This window comes from Xiphophorus maculatus, chromosome 14 (assembly GCF_002775205.1).
Source record: "Xiphophorus maculatus strain JP 163 A chromosome 14, X_maculatus-5.0-male, whole genome shotgun sequence".
Lineage (NCBI taxonomy): Eukaryota > Metazoa > Chordata > Actinopteri > Cyprinodontiformes > Poeciliidae > Xiphophorus > Xiphophorus maculatus.
Window position 1 is genome coordinate 23,790,804 of NC_036456.1, and position 19,993 is coordinate 23,810,796.

Here is a 19,993-nt window from a genome sequence, read left to right on the forward strand (position 1 = left end):
ATAGTTACTCCACAGTGTTGCACATCAGATTGACCCTGAAGCTTAAAACGCATGAAAGGTTTCTTATGCCTTGTTGCACAGGTTAGGATAGATTTATGGCCTACACAAAACAAGAAAATCTAATTTTTCTTTGCATAAACTCATTCTTAGATAATGAGATTTTAAGTAATGTCAAGAAAATCCGAGCTCATCCCACTTCCCCATGCTGGAGATTTTAGTTTAACAGTAATAATAAATAAAGTTATCTTTAAAATGAATCACTCAAGTGACATCAAGGCCCAACAGTAGACTTAAGTGTCAATAAAGTTAGTTTAACAGTAATAATAAATAAAGTTATCTTTAAAATGAATCACTCAAGTGACATCTAGGCCCAACAGTAGACTTAGGTGTCAATAAAATAAATCTGGTTGTGTGTGTTGTTTTTGTGTCCAGCAAACTTTGCTTTAATTCTACTTTTTTCTATCTAATCATAAGAAATCATAGTCAGACAGAGAGAGTCATTAAACAGGAAAAGCAGGTTTCCTGGAAAAAGAGGAAGTAAGTTCCAGCCTGCAGATTTATAAAAAATAGCTGAGACTATTCCTTATTTTAAAGCATGAAAGTTTAAAGAATTAAATCTAAACATTTTGATAATTTGATAAGATTCAAAGTAAAATACTTATATTAATATTGGTTTACTTGTAATAATACTTACACTTATATTTGTGGGAACACTTACAAGGAAAACAAGTAACTGTAACTTTAGTAGTAAATAATTAGAATCATGTATTATTCTTTTGGTTTCTTTTCAGAAAAACATCTGTAATAACTCACATTAGGATTATAATAAGGATAATTAATAAGTTATGGTTATAAAATCATAAATGAATGATAAATCAGAGAAGCTGAAGAAAATAAATGTGATATAAGTTATGGTTATAAAATTATAAATGAATGCTAAAATCAGAGAAGCTAAAGAAAATAAAAGTGATATAAATGTGATTTTGACATTGAACTTGAAATGGTGTAAAAGGTGTAACTGCAATTAAACATCACTGATATGTTGGAGGTAGAGAGTAGGTGAAAGGTGAAAGGCAAGGAACTAACAGGAGAGCAGAGATGATCAACGCCTTATTTAGGTGAAAGGTTGTGAAGACAACGGAGACAGGAGGTTGAGCAACTCTGAGACATCAGCACAGACATCAGGACATAATGTCTGAAGGACAGTGATGGATGTGAGGTCATCTGTCTAAGCAGACAGCCAATGAAAACGCACCAAAAGGGTGGATAAACCCTATATAAGGTGGGTGCAAAAGAGGAACCTTTCGTTGGATCCTCCGGGCAGCTTCGAGCCAAGATCGAGATGGACAAAGAACTCTGCAGCTGAAGAAGAGCCGGGGCCACGGAGCCGAAGACTGTCCGGCCATGGGGACCAACCCGTCAGCCCCACAACCTGTGGCTTCAAATCGCACTTCTCTCATCGGCTGGGTTCAGACCCCAAAGACAAAGATGAAGACAAAGGCAAAGACAAAGAAGAAGAACTGGTGCCTTCCTTCCTGCCAGCACCAAGTCCTGTGTGACCTCACCATCCATGCGGAGAGGAGGCTCATCAGACCTACAGAGATCCTGGCCTTCATCGATCGGCGTCTTCCTCCTGCTGCAACACCTTCTTCATCATCAGACCTGCGGAGATCCTGGCCTTCATCGATCGGCGTCTTCCTCCTGCTGCAACACCTTCTTCATCATCAGACCTGCGGAGATCCTGGCCTTCATCGATCGGCGTCTTCCTCCTGCTGCAACACCTTCTTCATCATCAGACCTGCGGAGATCCTGGCCTTCATCGATCGGCGTCTTCCTCCTGCTGCAACACCTTCTTCATCATCAGACCTGCGGAGATCCTGGCCTTCATCGATCGGCATCTTCCTCCTGCTGCAGCACCTTCTTCGTCGTCGTGCCAGGTCTGGGGTTCGAGGCGCCAGGCTCCGTCCGTCTCTCTCAAAGGTTCCTTTTTTAGTTTTCAGTGTCAGCAGTAGGGAAAGATAGACTAGATGATTGATTTTACTTATTTGATTATTTCTGCTACTGAATTAAGCTGTACTGACCCTTGCAAAAATGCCTTACTAATAAAATATTTAGCATAAAGAAAATCTAAAAGATGTTGTGGACATTCAGTTAATGAGTCACCTTAAAGTTCTTTGATGGTTGTAAAATAGCTGTGATGTTTGATTCTGGAGAGGAAAAAGTTTAAAATGTTTTTAAGTTGCTGGTAGCCCAAATTTAAAACGTCATCCTTGGGACTCGCCCGAGTCACTAAAACCTACCTGGTTCAATAACAAATGCAAGTTGTAAAATAAGAGAACGAGCGACCGTTAACAGGTGTGCTCTGTGAAACTAGTTGGCTGTAGGCTGCTCAGTCTGGCTAATTCACAGAGGGAAGAAGGGTGAGACACCTGGATGTAGGCCGTTAAAAATCAGGTGAATCGTTTCTCGAAACCAGCTTAAACAGAGTTTACTTCAGTTCTGGACAGGGTAAATCCCGGCAGATTTAGGAAACTCAATTAACCCGTTAGATGGAGAGCTGGTAGCACATCTCCCCTCTCAGAAGAGGAAGCAGAGAGTGAGAGAGTAGAGACAGGAAGGAGGGGGGGGGTGTTGCGCAACAACAGTAAGTCAACAGCAAAACCCTTGTGTTTTCCAGCAGCCATTGTACAGTACATCTCACCAAACATGCTGGAGTTCCTCTCAGGTTGCTGGATAATGGGCAGACATTTTTGAAATGGCTCAAAAAACAGCTGGGTAATTTTTTTAACACTTGGACTGTTTTATAAGCATCAGAAACCCAAATGGAAGAACAAAAATGTGAAAAATATTAATTTTGCATAGTAGGTCCCCTTTAAAAAGCCTGACCTGCTGATTCTGAAAGCTAAATTTGGCCAATATCATTTTTTTCTGTTTGGAAAGTAACTAAATAAATCAACAAAGTCACTAAGTTGGCAACAGCGGGGCGGCTGTCAGCAGAACTGCTGAAAATCAGATTTTCAGATAAGATCAATTTCTCTGGTATCGGCTGATCCATCCTAAATTTAGAAAATCGTGGCCGATTTATCGGTGAACCTCTACTTGTTTTACAGCAGCTCCTATTAAAAACCAACAAAACCTAAAGAGTTTCTACATTGAAGCTAAAAACCTACTTTCAATAGAAACATCAATACATTTTCATGGTGCAAATGAAAAAGTAACAAACTTTTCCGTCCGTTTGTCCGTCTCCAGAGTGCAGGACCAAAACGCCTCGTCCAGCCGCTCCTCAGAAAACCCCCAAAACTCCCAGCAGCTCCAGCTTCTCCTCCTCCAGGACTCCACCCAAAGGTTTATCCAGGACCAAGTCACCGGGCTCAGGTAGGGAACCAGGATGGTTACCATGGAGACACAGGTGTAGAGAACCAGTTTAGGATCTTATTTAAACATATAAACACATTTTAACCAATCAGATCGCTCTTTTCTCCGTCATGCAGCCAATGAGGCGTCAGGATCCCAGTCGGCTGTAAAGTCCAACAGATCCAGTCCGTCTCCCACCAGTCCCGGGACGCGACGCAACTTAAAGGTCAGAGAGATGATTTATGTTTGAAAACTAGTTTCCTCTCACATTGTTTTCCTGAAAAAACAAGTTTAATTCAAATTAAACTGATTTAAATTAAGTTCTGAAAGAGTTTGAACTGTTTCTGCACAGTTCAAACTGTAGATACATGTAGAGATACATGTATGTAAGAGATACATACATGTAGAAGTATGTATCTCTTACACATTCACAATAAGGAAGGTCAGACTTTCATTCTGCTGCTAAAGTTAAAAAGAGATTAGCAGAGTGTGCCCCCTGGTGGCAGCAGGAAGCTACTGCAGTTCTCCTACATAAAACTGATTCTTCCCTCTGTCCTGTTTTCATTTATAGTTTATCACCTTTATTTTGCATCAAATTACAAACACTGTGAAGCATTAAGAAAAACGACATAAACCTCATCACATAGACAACAAAAATAATGATAAAAATCAGTTAAAAAGCCCAAATTTTCATGGTTTTGAAGTTATAAATGGCTTTTAGAAAGGAAGCAGCTCATAAATGTGGATCTTTCTCAACAAATATATTCACATTTCCTTCAAAAAAAGCTATTGAAATCTAACAACGTCTTCGCAGTTTATAATTCAGAAGATTTCCTACAGTATTAACTCAGATCTGACCTGGTTTTTATTCCCTAACATCTGTTGTTTAACCATCAGATCTCGCCTCGCCGAGCGTCGTCCACAGATGTGAACGGAGAAGCCGAGCAGCCGGACGACGCAGAGGAAGGTTTGTGCTTCCATTGTGGTAGAAATGAAATTTAATGAAGATTTTTGAGTTATTATTAGAAAAACCCACTGAAGGTTCAGAAAATGTTTGAGATGAAGCATCACAGATAAAGATGAAGCTGCAGCTTGAGTTTATCTTTCCTTGTGCTCCTTACTATTAATAAAAAGATAAAATAAATGTAAAGAACATATATTTTGTTTTTTCTTTCAGTGAACGGGAACCGATCCGTTTCGTCCTCCACCATCAACGAGAAGTACAAGGTGGGAAAAGTGATCGGAGACGGAAACTTTGCTGTGGTGAAGGAGTGTGTGGAGAGGTAAACCTCACACTTCAAACATTATCAAAGTAATTCAATGGTTTGTAGGTTTTTAAATTAAAAATAATAAGTAGATAAATAAAAATTAATCATTTAAAAAAAAGATTTGTAATTAAATAAGTAATTTATTATAGAAAAGGCAATTTTTCAAAGAACAACTCCATTAGAGCAGCAATTTAGCCAAAACATGCAAAAATATCTCTTTTTTATTTAAGATTTTTAAAATCCTTTGTTTATTGCAAAAAAAACTTGTAATAATCACCCTTTTCTATCCAGTCATTAATTTATTGATCCACAAATTGATCACCAGATCAGTTCTACTTTATTGATATTAAGTTAAGCAGAAAAATGCTTCACATAACTATTTTATTAGCTGCATAGTTTCCTACAAATAATGAAACTTTCTCTAAAGAAATGCTGCTACTGCATTTTAGACAGTAAAATTTTTATTTTTTATGCATTCCTAATATTATATAACAAGGCTTAAATGAAAAATCTGTATTGATTAATCGAATAATCGTCAGAATAATTGATAGCGTAACTAAAATAATCGTTAGTTTTAATCCATTTTCTCTGCCAAATAATTAAAATTAATTTAATCTGGTTAAATTTAGGATTCACTGTTTGAGAAAAGAGTAAAAATGATTGATTATGTTTGTGGTTTTATCAGGTGTTTCAGCTGAAGGTTTCCTGCTTGTTTCTGCCTGCAGGGCGACGGGACAGGAGTTCGCTCTGAAGATCATCGATAAAGCTCGATGCTGCGGGAAGGTAGCTGCTGCTTCCAGCTCTCACTGTGCAAAAGATTATTTCATTATCGCTGTTCTAGTCCAAACTAATAATAAACAGAAATCTAGAGGCAATAATCATCAAAACTAGCAACTGTTCAAATACATCAGTTTGTGTGTAATTATTAACTTTTTTAAACGAGTTTAGCAGAATAAATGATTTTCTGATTTGGTGAAAACGTTTCTCTGAGCAGGAACACCTGATAGAGAACGAGGTGGCGGTTCTGAGGAGGGTCCGGCATCCCAGCATCATCCAGCTGATCGAGGTGGACGAGACGCCCACGCAGCTCTTCCTGGTCATGGAGCTCGTTAAGGTCCTTTAATTAACCTCTGACCTTTGACCCTGAAGCCATCAATCTTAGACCTTTACTTTAAATTAGAAAAAATAAATGGTCATGGTCAGATTTTTTAGCATTATTTTTTTTTCTTTATCATAAACTGAAGAAATATTGATAATATTAAGCTTAGAATAAAAAAATAGATATTTCTCAACATTTTTTGGCATATTTCTGTGTTTTTGTCTGTTTCATGTTTTTTCCAGGGTCAGATTTTATACTGTTAATACTTTTTTAAAATCCAAAATAAATTAATTGATAATATTAAGCTCAGATTAAAAAAATTAGAATTTTCTAAATAGTTTTTTTTACATATTTGTGTTATTAATTGTCTGTTTCATTATTTAGCCATTATAAAATGATTAATTGAATAAATAAAAGCTCCATTCTCCACGTCTGACTCGTTTCTGGTTCCCTCAGGGCGGCGATCTTTTCGACGCCATTACCTCCTCCACCAAGTACAGCGAGCGAGACGCCAGCGCCATGGTGTTCAACCTGGCCGGAGCCATCAAGTATTTACACCGGATGAACATCGTCCACCGGGACATCAAACCAGAGAACCTGCTGGTACCAAAACACCGTCATCCACAGAGCTTTAACTTTAACAGGAAGTGTTTCTGTTGCACCTGAACTCTGTGGCACTCGGTTCTGGTTTCGTTCTGCAGGTGTGTGAGTATCCGGACGGCACCAAGTCCCTGAAGTTGGGCGATTTCGGTCTGGCGACGGTGGTGGAGGGTCCGCTGTACACCGTCTGCGGCACGCCGACGTACGTGGCGCCGGAGATCATCGCTGAGACCGGGTGAGAGACAGGAAGTAAAACTAAAATTTATGACTTTTAGAGACAACAACAGCAAAAAGAAGAATAAACATAAGGACAGACAGACGTGTGCCGCCCTCATGCTATAGGGCAAAAAGCTGCTTGTGAATTTCCCAAATTGTTATTTTCCATTTGTTAATTGGTTAAATACTTTATTTGGACAATTTTGGTTATGGGAGGTTTATTTTTGTTTTTAATTGTATTGAGTTTAACAACTTTTACTCTAAACAGAGATCCAACAATCATTTTGCTGCTAAATAAAATAGTTTTATTACTTTTTATTGGTTTTTAATAAAGGTATTATAAAGGTAAATTATTTATTTTCCATATTTCTATGAGTAAATCATCCCTTTAGTGGTAAACAACCAGTAATGTTGATGTTTTCTTCTAGTTATGGTCTGAAGGTGGACATCTGGGCGGCAGGAGTCATCGCCTACATCCTGCTCTGTGGATTCCCTCCTTTCAGAAGGTCAGTAAACGCAACATTTTACTTTAACCGGGACATTAATAATAAAAGCTTTTATTTGCATCATCCTGTGGTGGCTTCATGTTATTATGAACGTTTCCTGTTTTATGTTCAAGTTGGCGAGTTTGTTATTTGTGTGACAGATTAAAAATCTTAAGCCATATAAATTTACAGATTTTTGTAACTTTAATGAGTTATTAGTTGCACAGTGTGTTTTATTTGTAACTGTACTAACAGAAATCTGCTTTACTTTCCGCAGTGAGAATAACGTCCAGGAGGAACTATTTGATCAGATCCTCAGAGGGAAGCTGGAGTTTCCATCTCCAGACTGGGACAACATCAGCCTATCAGCAAAGGTTCGGATCAGTTTTTGAAAAATAAACGTCAGATTTCAACCTGTTAATCTGTACCAAGGTTGTAGCTTATCGGTAATTCAACAACATGCATACAAGTCATTGTTTGTTCTTTAAAATGACCATAAATTCTCTGTACATTAATATTTTGTTGAGTTCTCCATAGGTCAAAAAGAACTGAAAACAAATATCATCGTCCGTTTTAGTTTGCTTTAGACTAAAGTTTGGTCAATTGGAGCAAAAAATGACAAAAACCAAATCAGAAATCAAAGTGAACCTAAAGGAAACAATCTAAATCCCATTCTGACGTCTGTAGATGTGACCTGAAGATGTTATTAAATCTCAGATCAGATCAGTCTTTTACTGCTAACGGTCACATGACCTGCTCCTCAGATGCTGATCAGTCAGATGCTCCAGGTGAACGTTGACGCCCGGTTCACTGCTGAGGAAGTCCTCTCCCACCCCTGGGTGACGGTAAGAAACATAAAAATTAACATTTTTCCACTCAGCTGCAGCACTTTGGTTCTTATCGTGTAGAAATGTATGATGATGGTAAAGTTGCTGTTTTTGTAGGACGAGGCACCAGGAGAGTCCAACACTGTGAGCGGCCCTGAAGATCACGCCAGCGAAGAAGCGCAGGAGTCGGATCATGAATCTCCGATTCTGGAGACGAAACAAGTTCCCTCACCGCTGGTTTAGGCCACATCCCCGTCCCACTGGTCTAAAGGAACCATCATACAGTCTGGGAGCAACCAACTGGGAGCCAAATAATCTTCCTAAAGTCTCCATTTACATGCAACCGACTCCCTTTCATTTCTAGAAAAGTAGAACTTTAAAACATAGACAGATGTAATTAAACATTCTCTACTACATTTTTGCTCCTCAACTAGTGACTTAATACACACAAAGTGAAGTTATCCCAACATCATCTTAGGGACGAGATGACGTTTAATCTAAAACCTAACTGTTCAGTAGCTGCATTTCCATTACAAGTCTGTGCAAAACTGTTGATATCCCATTAATGTTGGGGGAAAAAATACAATTTCACAATTGCGACACTTCTGTTAAAAAACACAATTAAAATGACAGGCCTTTAAAAATCATGGTGCACCATTTTCCTCAAACTACTTCCTGTCATCTTGTTTGTCGTTTCCAGCAGTAGTAACATCCAGTTGTTGATCACATGACTTGTGCAATGGGAAATACACTGATTTTGATAAAAACCACCTCATCCTGGCTCAAAAAGGTTTTTATTGAAAAATGTTAACTTTTTTCAAAATTACTTACATAATTTAAATTATTTGATCAATGGAAACGCAGCTACTGGCAGTCAGACAAACCCACTGCATACTTATAGATTTATTCAACACATCTACAGGATTTTCCCTCAGATCTGGTCAGAAATGTTAAATAAGTTTGAGAAATTTGCCTTTGCTCTCAAAAACAAACAAAGCCCACTATCTCAGTTTGGACTTTTGATTCTGGTTCCTGTTTCCATGGAAACTAAATCGACAGTCTTGTATCTAGTTTCTTTTCCCTAAATGAGGTTTATTATGGTTCATGGCTAAGTTTTCAGATATTGGGTTAATTTCTGAACCGGTTTATAGAGTAGCCTTAAATCTATCTTAATTTCCAGCAAACTAAATGAGTTTGCATTATTTAAAATGAACCCAAAGTTTATTTTCTCCACTTCTTTCTCTCTTTGGTTCTCTGACATGGACTGAGTTTCCTGGTTATTTACTCCAGACCAGTCTCTCCAGTATTAAATCCAGTTGATCTCCTGGAAACCGTCCAGAGCGCGTGCCAATTGATCCCCAGAAGGTTTTGCACAAGGCCCGGCTCTGATCCGTTAAAGCAGGCGCCGCTACTGAAACCAATTCATGCTGCTTGCAGGACTTCCATGAACACAGGGACACCATCAAGGTGCTGCCGACTCCTTCGATTGGACCGAAGTTTCCTGATTAAACACCATGGTCTGGAATGAACTTTAAATGGGATTTTACTTATTTTACTACAAATAAGAACGGCTCTAACCTTCTCTGAAGTTCCTGCTAAACCAGGATGTCTTCCATTTATCTGAAAATATGTCCAACTTTTGTCTCTCCACTGGAGAAACTCACGTCGTCTTCTTGCCATCAACCAACTGAGGAGATATTTGAGCACTGTGCCTGTCTGCGCTGCTGATCCAGTCTTTTTTTATTTCCATCTTTATAAAAATAATGCAGAATCTTTGGAAATATCTCTCCAGAAAGAACTTTTTTTTTTTTTACTTTTTTTTTCTGTTTATCAACTGAAGTTTGAGTTGATTGGAAGAATCTCGGGAAAATGAACGCAGCAAATCTGAATTTAGGCTTTTCATTAAGATATAATGAGCAAGAAAGAAAAGTCAGAACTCAAAACACATCCGTTTACCTTCACTTGAGCTGAATCCCATTTCCTATTCATATCCAGGCTACACTGCAAAAACACAAAATCTTACCAAGTATTTTCGTCTAGTTTCTTGTACAAATATCTTAGTACACGTGAAATAAGATGTAACTTCTAACCAAGTTTTCTGCAAAAGTTAGGAGCTTTGTTTTGAATAAATAAGTACTTTTCCATCAATTAATATTGGTGAAAACGTACTACTTCCACTGGCAGATTATTTAACTTGTGACTAGGCAAAAATGTCTTGTTATAAGTAAATAATCTACCAATGGAACCAGTTCCTCTTTCTCAATTTTAAAGATTTACTTTAAATAAGCTCCTATATTTTGCTGAAAAGTTACTTATAAGTTACATTTGTCTTATTTCAAGTGTACTAAGATGTTTGTACAAGATACTAGACAAAAATACTTGGTAAGATTTTATGTTTTTGTAGTGTTGCATTGGTAAGAAAAGGTGCTAGTTCCACTGCTATGTGTTTGTTTGATGTCTTTAACATATATGAAAAAATGTATTATTGCATATTTTGAAATACAGCTGCTCTAAATTAATTCAGATGCTTAAAAGCAAGCAGAGCCTGCTGGTTCTTCTCCACCTTGCTGGATTCAAAGCCAAACTTTATCATTTAAATAACAGAGAAGATAAAATACTTTTGTTAGTAATAATTCTGAATGCTGTTGGAAATTATGAAAAAATATTGACATTTTAGTCTGGAAAAGAGATTTGAACTTTGGAAATGGGATTCAGCCTCAGGATCGTCTTTAACTTCCGTTTTCTGCTTCTTCATACCTTCACCTACTTTAAGACATTCTGTTTTATTCCTGATCAACTGACTTACATCTATTTTTATCACCTGAACTGTTCAAGCATCGCTTTAAAGATGCATTTGGACTGAATTTAAGGGCACACTGAAGTCCAAATGATGAGCTCTTTGCTTCTCCTCACTTTATATCATTTTAGATAAAAGGGTAAGACTGTAAATAATGTAGATACCGTTCCGTCAGTGTTTGTGAGTCTGTTGTGAAGTAGGAAAACAGTAGCAGATTGAAGAATAAGTAGTGTTACAAATGAAAAGAACAATCTCATCGTCAATGCCTCAAAAAAAAAAAAAACCTAAAGAAAATGATTTTCCACATAACTAATAAACCATTTTGACATTTAAATGTAATTTCAGTATTTAGATAGTTAAAAAACAGATATTTGGGATTCAGGAAAGGTAGCGACCTGTAAGGAAAGGTAGCAAACATCAATGAATCTCTTTCTTTTATATAATCATGTTACATCCAACTAACGTTCGTCTCCATTTGCACTTTCCATGAAACTGTCTGTCCAAAGCTGTGTGTTTGTTTGATGTTTTCACTTTTGGGAAAGAGGAACTTTTGAGATGGGCGTTTGCATCAATGGGAAAGTAGTTCCCGTCTATAAAACTTGAAAAGAAAGTGTCTGAATAAACGCATTGACCTGATGCAGTGATGCAACCTTTCCATGGCCTTGACCTTTGGTTGGAGCTGCTCACTCAGAGTTTGGCTGGAGGCTCTCCTAAAACTATAAATGTTCAAATTCATTGAAATTGTTAATATTCAACCATTTATGGGCTGACTTTGACACATAAAACGTTTCTGTAGCTGTGCTTCAAATGAAGTAAATATTTGGAAGAAAATGAACTTTAACTGAACAATTTAGGCTGAATTATTATATAATTCTACTACTAGTCCAGTAGTTATAAATGATTCACCAAAAATGGCAAACTTAAACTACTGGCAGCCCTCAAAACGTATTAAATTAAAGATGCAAATGTTAGTTTGATTTATTTTTAAAATTTATTTTATTTTTTAAGTTTTTCCTTCTTAATAAAATATTTTTACAGATTGTATATCATTAAAGATCCAAAATATAAACAGCTGCCTTTTAAAAGAAAAACATACAATTTTAAAAATTCTTATTTTCTGTGTTTGTTGGCCAAATTTTTGCCACTGTTGACTTGAAATCAGGGCCTGAACAGAATCATTTCTACGGCCAAAAATAGCCCTTGACCCACACTTTGGACACCCCTGTGGCCTAATAATGGCCAAAGTGATTTGAATCAGGCACAAATGCAAAACAAAACAAAAATCTGACTTTTGCTGATTCAAACAGATTTTCAGCTGCATTTAGATGTCTGCAGTCAAATGTTTTAGTTTCGTAAATGTATTCAGTCAGAAATATGTATCTGAAGTTTGGTAGTAAAAGTTTTTGATGAGCTCAGATTGTTATCAACCATCCCAGACTACTCTACTTATCACTGGGGTGTAAAATTGCATCAACTTTTGTTATTGAGATTCTAACAAGCCCGTCTTTCTGAGCTGTTGTTACCCTGGAGAAAAACTTCAGCCAAACTCTGGATTGGCGACTTGACCTTTGACCTTCTATGCCTGCTATGTACCCAGTGGTCTTAATTCTTTTCTCTTTGCTTTATACCAAACCAAGAGGAGCCTTCAGTTGTTGCTGTTTGTCCTGCTAACACCTGAGTCAAAAATGAGAGGAAATCTGTTCAGTTCATGAGAATCTTTGAAAAAAATGCTTTACTTTTTCAAACTCTCTGTAAAAAAAGTGTTCTACCAAATTTATTTAGTCTTGCAGATAAACTTTTAAGTGGTGCATTAAGATAACTTACAAAAAACATGAATCCAGAATTGAAAGAAAATATTGAAAGTATTAAGGCCATGTTAAGAAAATACAATAATGAAATTGTGAGAATAAAGTCGTGGTATTACCACAAAAAGTCATAATATTACCACTTTATTTTTGAAATATTATGACTTAATTCTTGCACAACTTTATTCTTGTAATAGTATGACTTTAGTCTTGTAATTTTATTACTATATTCTCACATTATTATGACTTTATTCTCATAATTATTATTTTTTTCTTTTTCTTAGTGTGGCCCTAATACTAAATGGTAAAAGTATGTATGTATGCAGCAACAGTTAATATCATTTGCATTTGCATTTAAGTTTGCAGTAAATTGTCCAAAAATCAGAGCTTGACTGATTTTTTGTTTTGTTTTGTTTTTGCCACTTTTTTCTGTGTTTTCTGTCTCACTGACAGGTAACCAAAAGCAGAGAAGCAACTCTCTCATCTTTCTAAACTTCCCATTGAAACGTTGAGGCAACTTCTCTTTAAATCACAGATAAAACTTTATTGACATGCAGTGTTCAGGTTTTATTGGTGTTGGACCGTCCAATGCAGAGAGCAAAGATAAGATATAGCTGAACTGAATTTTTCCCAAGCAGATTGAATCAGGTGGCTTTACTTACTGGGCCCTGATTGTGTGTGTGCGTGGGGGTGTGCATGTGTGTGTGTTCACTTCAAGCCTCATTATTATTGATTGAAATTAATTTTCATTTACATGAAGTGACAAAAATCCCAATTTTGAAGGAAATTGGTCTAATTTTTCCAAAATGCAGAGACTGAGCTTCATGTTCATTTAACTCAGCTACAACATAGTAATAACTGAAATATATACAGTAGATAATTTTGGGTAGAACGTTTTCTTCCTGAGATGCCTTTGATAAAATGAGTCAAGTTTTCACATGAAGGAACCGTGGGAACAGCAGTGTTTTCTAATGATATGTTTTAATCTCACAATAAGCTGTAATGTTTATGTGTGTCAAGGTGAAAATGTGTATGTTTGCTGGGATCTGGGTGGAAAGGATGAATCCCTTATTTGTGTTAAGAAAAGATTAATTAAACTGTGAAATCTTGCTGACACAGCTGTATACTGTTGTGTTTTTAAATATAAAAAACATCCTACAGCTGTGATATCTTTTAGTATCAGCTTCCTGCAGAGGGGGGAAAACACCTTAGGGCTCCACTTCCTCATGTTTTTGAGACATCTGCAGACTTACAGTGGATATCGAAAACATACAAACCCTGTTTAATAAGCTGGACAGACAAAAATTAATAATTAAAGAAACATTTCCACCTTTAATGTAACCTATTTCCTGCATGTGTTGATAAAAAAACAAGGCAGTAACCTGGTTGAATTTAACAGTTTGCTGAATCACATTTTGATTCTGCTTGGGTTCATGCCTACAATCAGTTACTTTGTAGTTAATTTTTTTTAAGTTTTTTGACATTTTAAGTATTTACACTGCAAATCCACAAAATTTTACCAAGTATTTTTGGTCTAGTTTCTAGTGCAAATATCTTAGTGAATTAGAAATAAGACAGAACTAACCTATAAGTAACTTTTAAGCAGAAATAGGAACTTGTCTTAAGTAAATAATTCCTTAATATTGAAAAAGTACTTCTTCCATTTGCAGATTATTATGTATTGTTATATGTGAAATTATATACCAATGGAACTAGTATTTTTCACCTATGTTAAGGAATTATTTACTTAAAACAAGCTTCTATTGCTTGTAAACGTGTAAGTCGGTTCTGTCTTATTTCAAGTATACTAAGATATTTGCACAAGAAACTAGACCAAAAATACTTGGTAAGATATCGTGTTTTTGCAGTGTAGCTAGTCATAGCTATTAAGGACCTCGTTGTACAAAAGTGTCATTCAAAAGAAAGTGTATAAAGTAATGCATAGAATGCTTAAGCATCTGGTACTAGGTCCAGTTTCAGTCCAGTGGAAGTCTGTTTTCATCCAAGCTCTTTCATTCTACACATACAAAGATAGTTTATCATTCTACATTATAAAAATTTTACTCAAGTAGAACTATCAGCTAGATATAGGAGCTTGTTTTAAGTAATTAATTTCTTAATATTGATGAAAAAGTACCAGTTCCAATGGCAGATAATTTCACTCATAATCAGACATTTTCCCGTGTATATAAGTGAAATAATCTGCCGATGGTAAAAGTACAAGTACTTTTTCTTCAATATTAAGGAATTATTAACTTAATACAAGTTTATATGTCTTGCTGAAAAGTTACTTGTAAGTTGTTTTTGTCTTATTTCAAGTGAACTAAGATTTGCATTAGAAACTAGACTAAAATACTTGGTGAGATTAAGTGTTTTTGCAGTGTAGCCATATCTGTCCCTAGCTGGGTTTATAGTGACTTTAAGACAGGAAAATTGTTTGTTTAATTTAACCAAGTTATACTCATTGAAATCAAAGAATTATTTTACAATACATTATCAATACAGTGTCATAAAAACAAAATATCACCTGTATTTTAACAGGGATTTGATGGTGAAGCTTAGATTGTAAGATTTCACTGGTATAAAGTGCCAAAATCTTAAAAACCTCTTCAGTTCAGTTTGTACTTTGAGGACAATAAATTGCAGAATACCCAAGTATATAAGTTTTTAACTTCCATCTCTTCTCATTAAGAGGCAAGACAGATGAAGAGTAGTACCCCAAATAATTTTTTAAATAAACTCAAATCAATACGTTATTTTCTTTTTCTAATCTCATCAACTCATGAATCCAAACACATACACACTCATTCTGGTATTATTAGTAAATGTGCAAGTTATCTTAAGCTAATATCTTTATTGTTTGTAAGCATTACCAGCTGTTAAAATTACACTTTTTACCACACTTTCTCTAAAAGAACTGAATTGGAACAAACCTTCGATCTGAAAAAAGTTTTGTCTTTTTCAGTCTGTTTTGCAGTCCTTGACTTCAGCCACTAAAGATTTGGTGAAGTTAAAGTTCTCATTTTTTTTAACTGGCCTAACATCCAATTAAGTTGGAAAACTGTATTAAAATTCTGTGAATGTTTAGAGGAGGCGTCTATTTTTTATAGAAGTGTTTTCTTCATCACATTTGTCACATGATCTAAGTTATATTTTTGCAGGTTCATAAGTGGTCAAAACATGCCATAAAAGTTCAAAGGGCGTGCTTGTTATGTACTCATAAATACTGATACCTGATAACATCATTTAAATCTCTGCAATGGTTCCTCCCTTCTAAAAAGTAGGTTAACAGATTCACAGAGCTGCACAGCAGAACTTGAAAAGTCACAGGACTGAATGCTTCTGTTTTTTGAAGGAGAACATTTTTCTGCATGCAGGTGGCTTTATGTGCAGTAGAGGCAATTAATGTTTAACAAACCTTTTGTTGAAGTGGGATATGGCACAGAAAGGAGTTCAGATGGATTCTAAAGTCTCCTGTTGCATCTGTCTGGATCTACTGAAGGATCCAGTGACTATTTCCTGTGGACACAGCTACTGCATGAACTGTATTAAAGACTTATGGGATGGAAAAGACCAGAAGGGAATCCACAGCTGCCTTTATTGCAGGAAAACTTCTACACTGAGGCGTACCTTGAAGAAAAACACCATACCAGAACAGTGGGTGGAGGATACAAAGAAGACTGAACTCAAAGATGCTCCAGCTGATCACTATTTTACTGGACATGAAAATGTGACCTGTGACATTTGCACTGGAAAGCAGATGAAAGCAGTCAAGTCCTGTCTGGTTTGTTTGGTTTCTTACTGTGAAAGTCACCTCCAACCTCATTATGATGTTGCTCAATTTAAGAAACACAAGCTGGTGAATCCATCCAAGAAGCTCGAGGAACACATCTGCTCCCGTCATGATGAGGTGATGAAGATCTTCTGTCATACTGATCAGAAGTGTATCTGTTATCTCTGCTTAATGGATGAACATAAAGGCCATGAAGCAGTCCAAGTTGCAGCAGGAAGAGCTGAGAAGCAGAAGGAGCTTGAGGTAAAGCAAAGGAAAATCCAGCAAAGAATCCAGGATCGAGAGAAAGATGTGAAGCTGCTTCAACAGGAGGTGGAGGCCATCAATGTCTCTGCTGATAAAGCTGTGGAGGACAGTGAGAAGATCTTCACTGAGCTGATCCGTCTCCTCCAGAAAAGAAGGTCTGATGTGAAGCAGCAGATCAGATCCCAGCAGGAAACTGAAGTGAGTCGAGTCAAAGATGTTCAGGAGAAGCTGGAGCAGGAGATCACTGAGCTGAAGAGGAAAGACGCTGAGCTGGAGCAGCTCTCACACACAGAGGATCACAACCAGTTTCTCCACAACTACCCCTCACTGCCAGCACTCAGTGAGTCTACACACTCATCCAGCATCAAGATTCGTCCTCTGAGATACTTTGAGGACGTGACAGCAGCTGTGTCAGATGCAAAACGCGTTCTAGAAGGCCTATTGACAGAGATAAAAACAAACATCTCACTGACAGTGAGTAAAGTTGACGTTTTACTGCCAGAACCAGAACCAAAGACCAGAGCTGACTTTCTAAAATACTCACAAGAAATCACTCTGGATCCAAACACAGCAAACAAATTTCTGTTGTTATCGGATAGAAACAGAAAAGTAACACTAATGAAGCAACAGCAGCTTTATGAAGATCATCCAGAAAGATTCACTTATTTTTGTGAAGTCCTGAGCAGAGAGAGTCTGACTGGACGTTGTTACTGGGAGGTTGAGTGGAAGGGGGGAGAGATTGAAGTTGCCATCACATACAAAAACATTTCCAGAGCAGGCACATCAGAAAAATGTGGATTTGGACTCAACGACAGATCCTGGGCTTTGCACTGTGACGCAAATAGTTACTCCTGTTCCTACAACAATGTTAAAACTCCAGTATCAGGTCCAGTTTCCTCCAGAGTAGGAGTGTACCTCAATTACAAATTGGGTGTTCTGTGTTTCTACAGCATCTCCAAGAAAATGACTCTCCTCCACAGAGTCCAGACAACATTCACTCAGCCACTCTATGCTGGGCTTTGGCTTTTAGATTACGGAACCACAGCTGAGATCATTAGAGTTAAATAGAGTACCAACAGCAATGCAAACTGGGTTTTTTAATTACTTTATTTGGTAAAAAAAAATGACACTTTCAATCAAAAGTTACATTAAATCTTTATTTACCGAATGACACTACCTGATAACCATCATAAACATTCATGAAAATTCCTCCATATTTATGAAAGTGTCAAACAAATAAGTCTTATGCACATCCCATAAAATAAAGTGGATGATGTGCCAACACTAAGAAAAACACTTATGGTGCAACTGAAATTAATCAATCATGTCTGGATTTAACTTTGTTAAAATATGGTTTTAATTTAGTGCAACATCCTGTTTTTGTATTGAGAGAGAGACTTTTGGTAATTAAATACTCACAAAGATACAAGGTAATTTTGATTCTGGCAGTAATGTGATTCCTTATTATCATTCAATCATACAATTGAATTTTTAAGGCTCACTGGATAAGAAGAATAATTACCCCTCACTTTCACACTAAGAAATTATGTATTCGATTTATTCAGACTCATGCATTTGTTGTTCATTAACATAAGAGTCCACTGTTTATGAGGCCATAACATTAAATTAATTGATAAATTAATACTTAAAGCCTGATGAAAGTGTTGCACTAATCTAAAAGATTAATATGGGATGGAAATAACTTCCTTAAGATGATTCAGGAAAATTTTACACTGAATGGTCAAGATTTGAACTTTGACATTTAGAGTGCTGTTAAGGTTTCATTTTTACTTGTTTTGACAGGAAACATAAAAAATTTCAACAACTCAAATCATAGAAACTGGAAAGATTTTCATTTAAATGTTTATATATCTTCCTTGTTCTCTGCTTCTGAACTTTATTGTCATATTAACACAAATCTGGGGGTGAAAGTCTGTTTGCATTGTGTAAAGTTTAGATAAAAATGTAATCAGCTTTAATATAATTGGACTCTGTGTTATTGTGTTTTAATCAGATGTGGATTGGATGATTGATTAACTCATGAATCATTTTAGAAACTAACGAATTATTAACAGTTTAAACTGTTTATTGTTTTGTTTAGTTGATCCTTCTGTTTGCTTTTGATTTCTTTTTAAATGTTTTATACAAATAACTTGTTTCATTTTGTTTTGATCACAAAAACAAATACATTTAATTTACTGGGTCATGTTTTCTTATATGATGAATATTTTTCATTATACTTAACATTTTTATCTATTGAACATTTTAACTCTGCTCACTGATACTAGAATGTTGAAAGTGGAAGATGAATTGAGGAAGGATATTTAATAAAAAAGGAAACAGAAATGTTTACTCATGGTTACTTATTACTTCACTATTATTCAGCCTCCTGAAAGGTAATTCTGACTGAGCCCCACTTTTCATGGTAGCACAATAGTGGTAAACACATTCCAGTGCAGAAACACTAAGCAGCTGCTACAAAAACTTTTCCAACACAAAAGAACAACTCACCTAAAACACAAGAGACACTCAATTAAGCCAAATCTATGGAGAACATGAAAGATCAACACTAAACAGAAGAGGTGACCTCAGATCAGTGTCAAGATTAACTTTATTTATTTACCACATTTCCAATCACTCAGCTGCCCAAAGTGATTTACCAACTAAATAACGTAAAAATATACAATAATGTGAAGCAGTCGTGTAATAAACATATATAAAAGAATTTAGTACAACTAGAAAATTAAACAATATGACTAGAAAAACAGTGACTAAGGCTGGTAAAGAACAATGTTTCAGATGACCTCTGCTAAAGGTCAGCCCATAAAATTGTGTCAGTAGTAGAGATTTAAAATGTCCCAGTGTTTGTGCAGAACTAATATTTAGAGGCAGACTGATCCAGAGTCTGAGAGCTGCAGCAAGTTGAGACAAGACTTTAGAATAAATAAAGTCAGTTGTGAGCTGGAGCTCATGGTTCTTACTGGAGCGTAAAAAACAGGAGCTCAGATAACAAAGAACGGGATTGGCTGTTAAGTGATTTAAGAAGAAAAAGTAAAGTTTTAAATTTTATTCTGTGTGTAAGAGGAAGTTAGTGCAGTGAGGCCAACACTGGGGTTTTATATTCCTTCTGTTTCATAACAGTCAGCAGATTTAGGATCAACTATTATTAGATGAGGATGGCATAACAAGTGAAACTGCTGCAGTTGTCTTGAATTTTAACTTATAGTGGTTTTTACTTCACAAAATGGTGAAAACAAAGGAGTTTTTCTTAAAAAACTAAAACTGCCCAATTTATCTACACTAATGTTAAAAATCTTATAAAAAGATGCTTACATGCATATTGCATATTGAATCCCATGCAACACACTTTTTGATCTATTATTAATTATAGCCTTATGAAAAAAAGCTAATTTATTTTTATATCTAAGATAAGAAATTTGACAATTTTAAGAAATTACATTTTATATTATTATGTTTTAAAATACATAAAAACAAAAATCTTT

At 36.0% G+C, this 19,993-nt stretch overlaps 2 protein-coding genes and 1 long non-coding RNA gene across 5 annotated transcripts in view; 2 read left to right on the forward strand and 1 right to left on the reverse strand.

Annotated features, from left to right (window-relative positions):
• Positions 1-6,473, reverse strand: part of LOC111611222 — a 24,707-nt gene extending 18,234 nt beyond the window's left edge. For all 3 annotated transcript variants that reach the window (XR_002753941.1, XR_002753942.1, XR_002753943.1), the window contains exons 1-2: positions 6,384-6,473; positions 3,224-3,370 (exon numbers count right to left, since the gene is read on the reverse strand). This is a non-coding gene — a long non-coding RNA (uncharacterized LOC111611222). The remainder of the gene's footprint in view (positions 1-3,223; positions 3,371-6,383) is intronic.
• Positions 1-8,265, forward strand: part of LOC102228231 (serine/threonine-protein kinase DCLK2) — a 20,002-nt gene extending 11,737 nt beyond the window's left edge. The window contains exons 5-16 of the mRNA XM_023346922.1: positions 3,250-3,375; positions 3,492-3,580; positions 4,252-4,321; positions 4,532-4,637; positions 5,348-5,405; positions 5,617-5,736; positions 6,178-6,324; positions 6,423-6,556; positions 6,966-7,043; positions 7,300-7,396; positions 7,787-7,867; positions 7,967-8,265. Coding sequence (XP_023202690.1) covers positions 3,250-3,375; positions 3,492-3,580; positions 4,252-4,321; positions 4,532-4,637; positions 5,348-5,405; positions 5,617-5,736; positions 6,178-6,324; positions 6,423-6,556; positions 6,966-7,043; positions 7,300-7,396; positions 7,787-7,867; positions 7,967-8,092 — 1,232 coding nt within the window. The 3' untranslated portion in view covers positions 8,093-8,265. The remainder of the gene's footprint in view (positions 1-3,249; positions 3,376-3,491; positions 3,581-4,251; positions 4,322-4,531; positions 4,638-5,347; positions 5,406-5,616; positions 5,737-6,177; positions 6,325-6,422; positions 6,557-6,965; positions 7,044-7,299; positions 7,397-7,786; positions 7,868-7,966) is intronic.
• Positions 8,266-15,704: 7,439 nt separating this feature from the next.
• Positions 15,705-19,860, forward strand: LOC102228482 (tripartite motif-containing protein 16-like). The gene has a single exon (XM_023346958.1). The coding sequence runs from the start codon at positions 15,888-15,890 to the stop codon at positions 17,556-17,558; it is 1,671 nt and encodes a 556-aa protein (XP_023202726.1). The 5' UTR covers positions 15,705-15,887; the 3' UTR covers positions 17,559-19,860.
• The last annotated feature ends 133 nt before the right edge of the window (positions 19,861-19,993 follow it).

Coding starts and splice junctions, on each gene's coding strand:
- LOC102228482 (XM_023346958.1), top strand. CDS start 15,888: ATGGCACAGAAAGGAGTTCAGATGGATTCTAAAGTCTCCTGTTGCATC.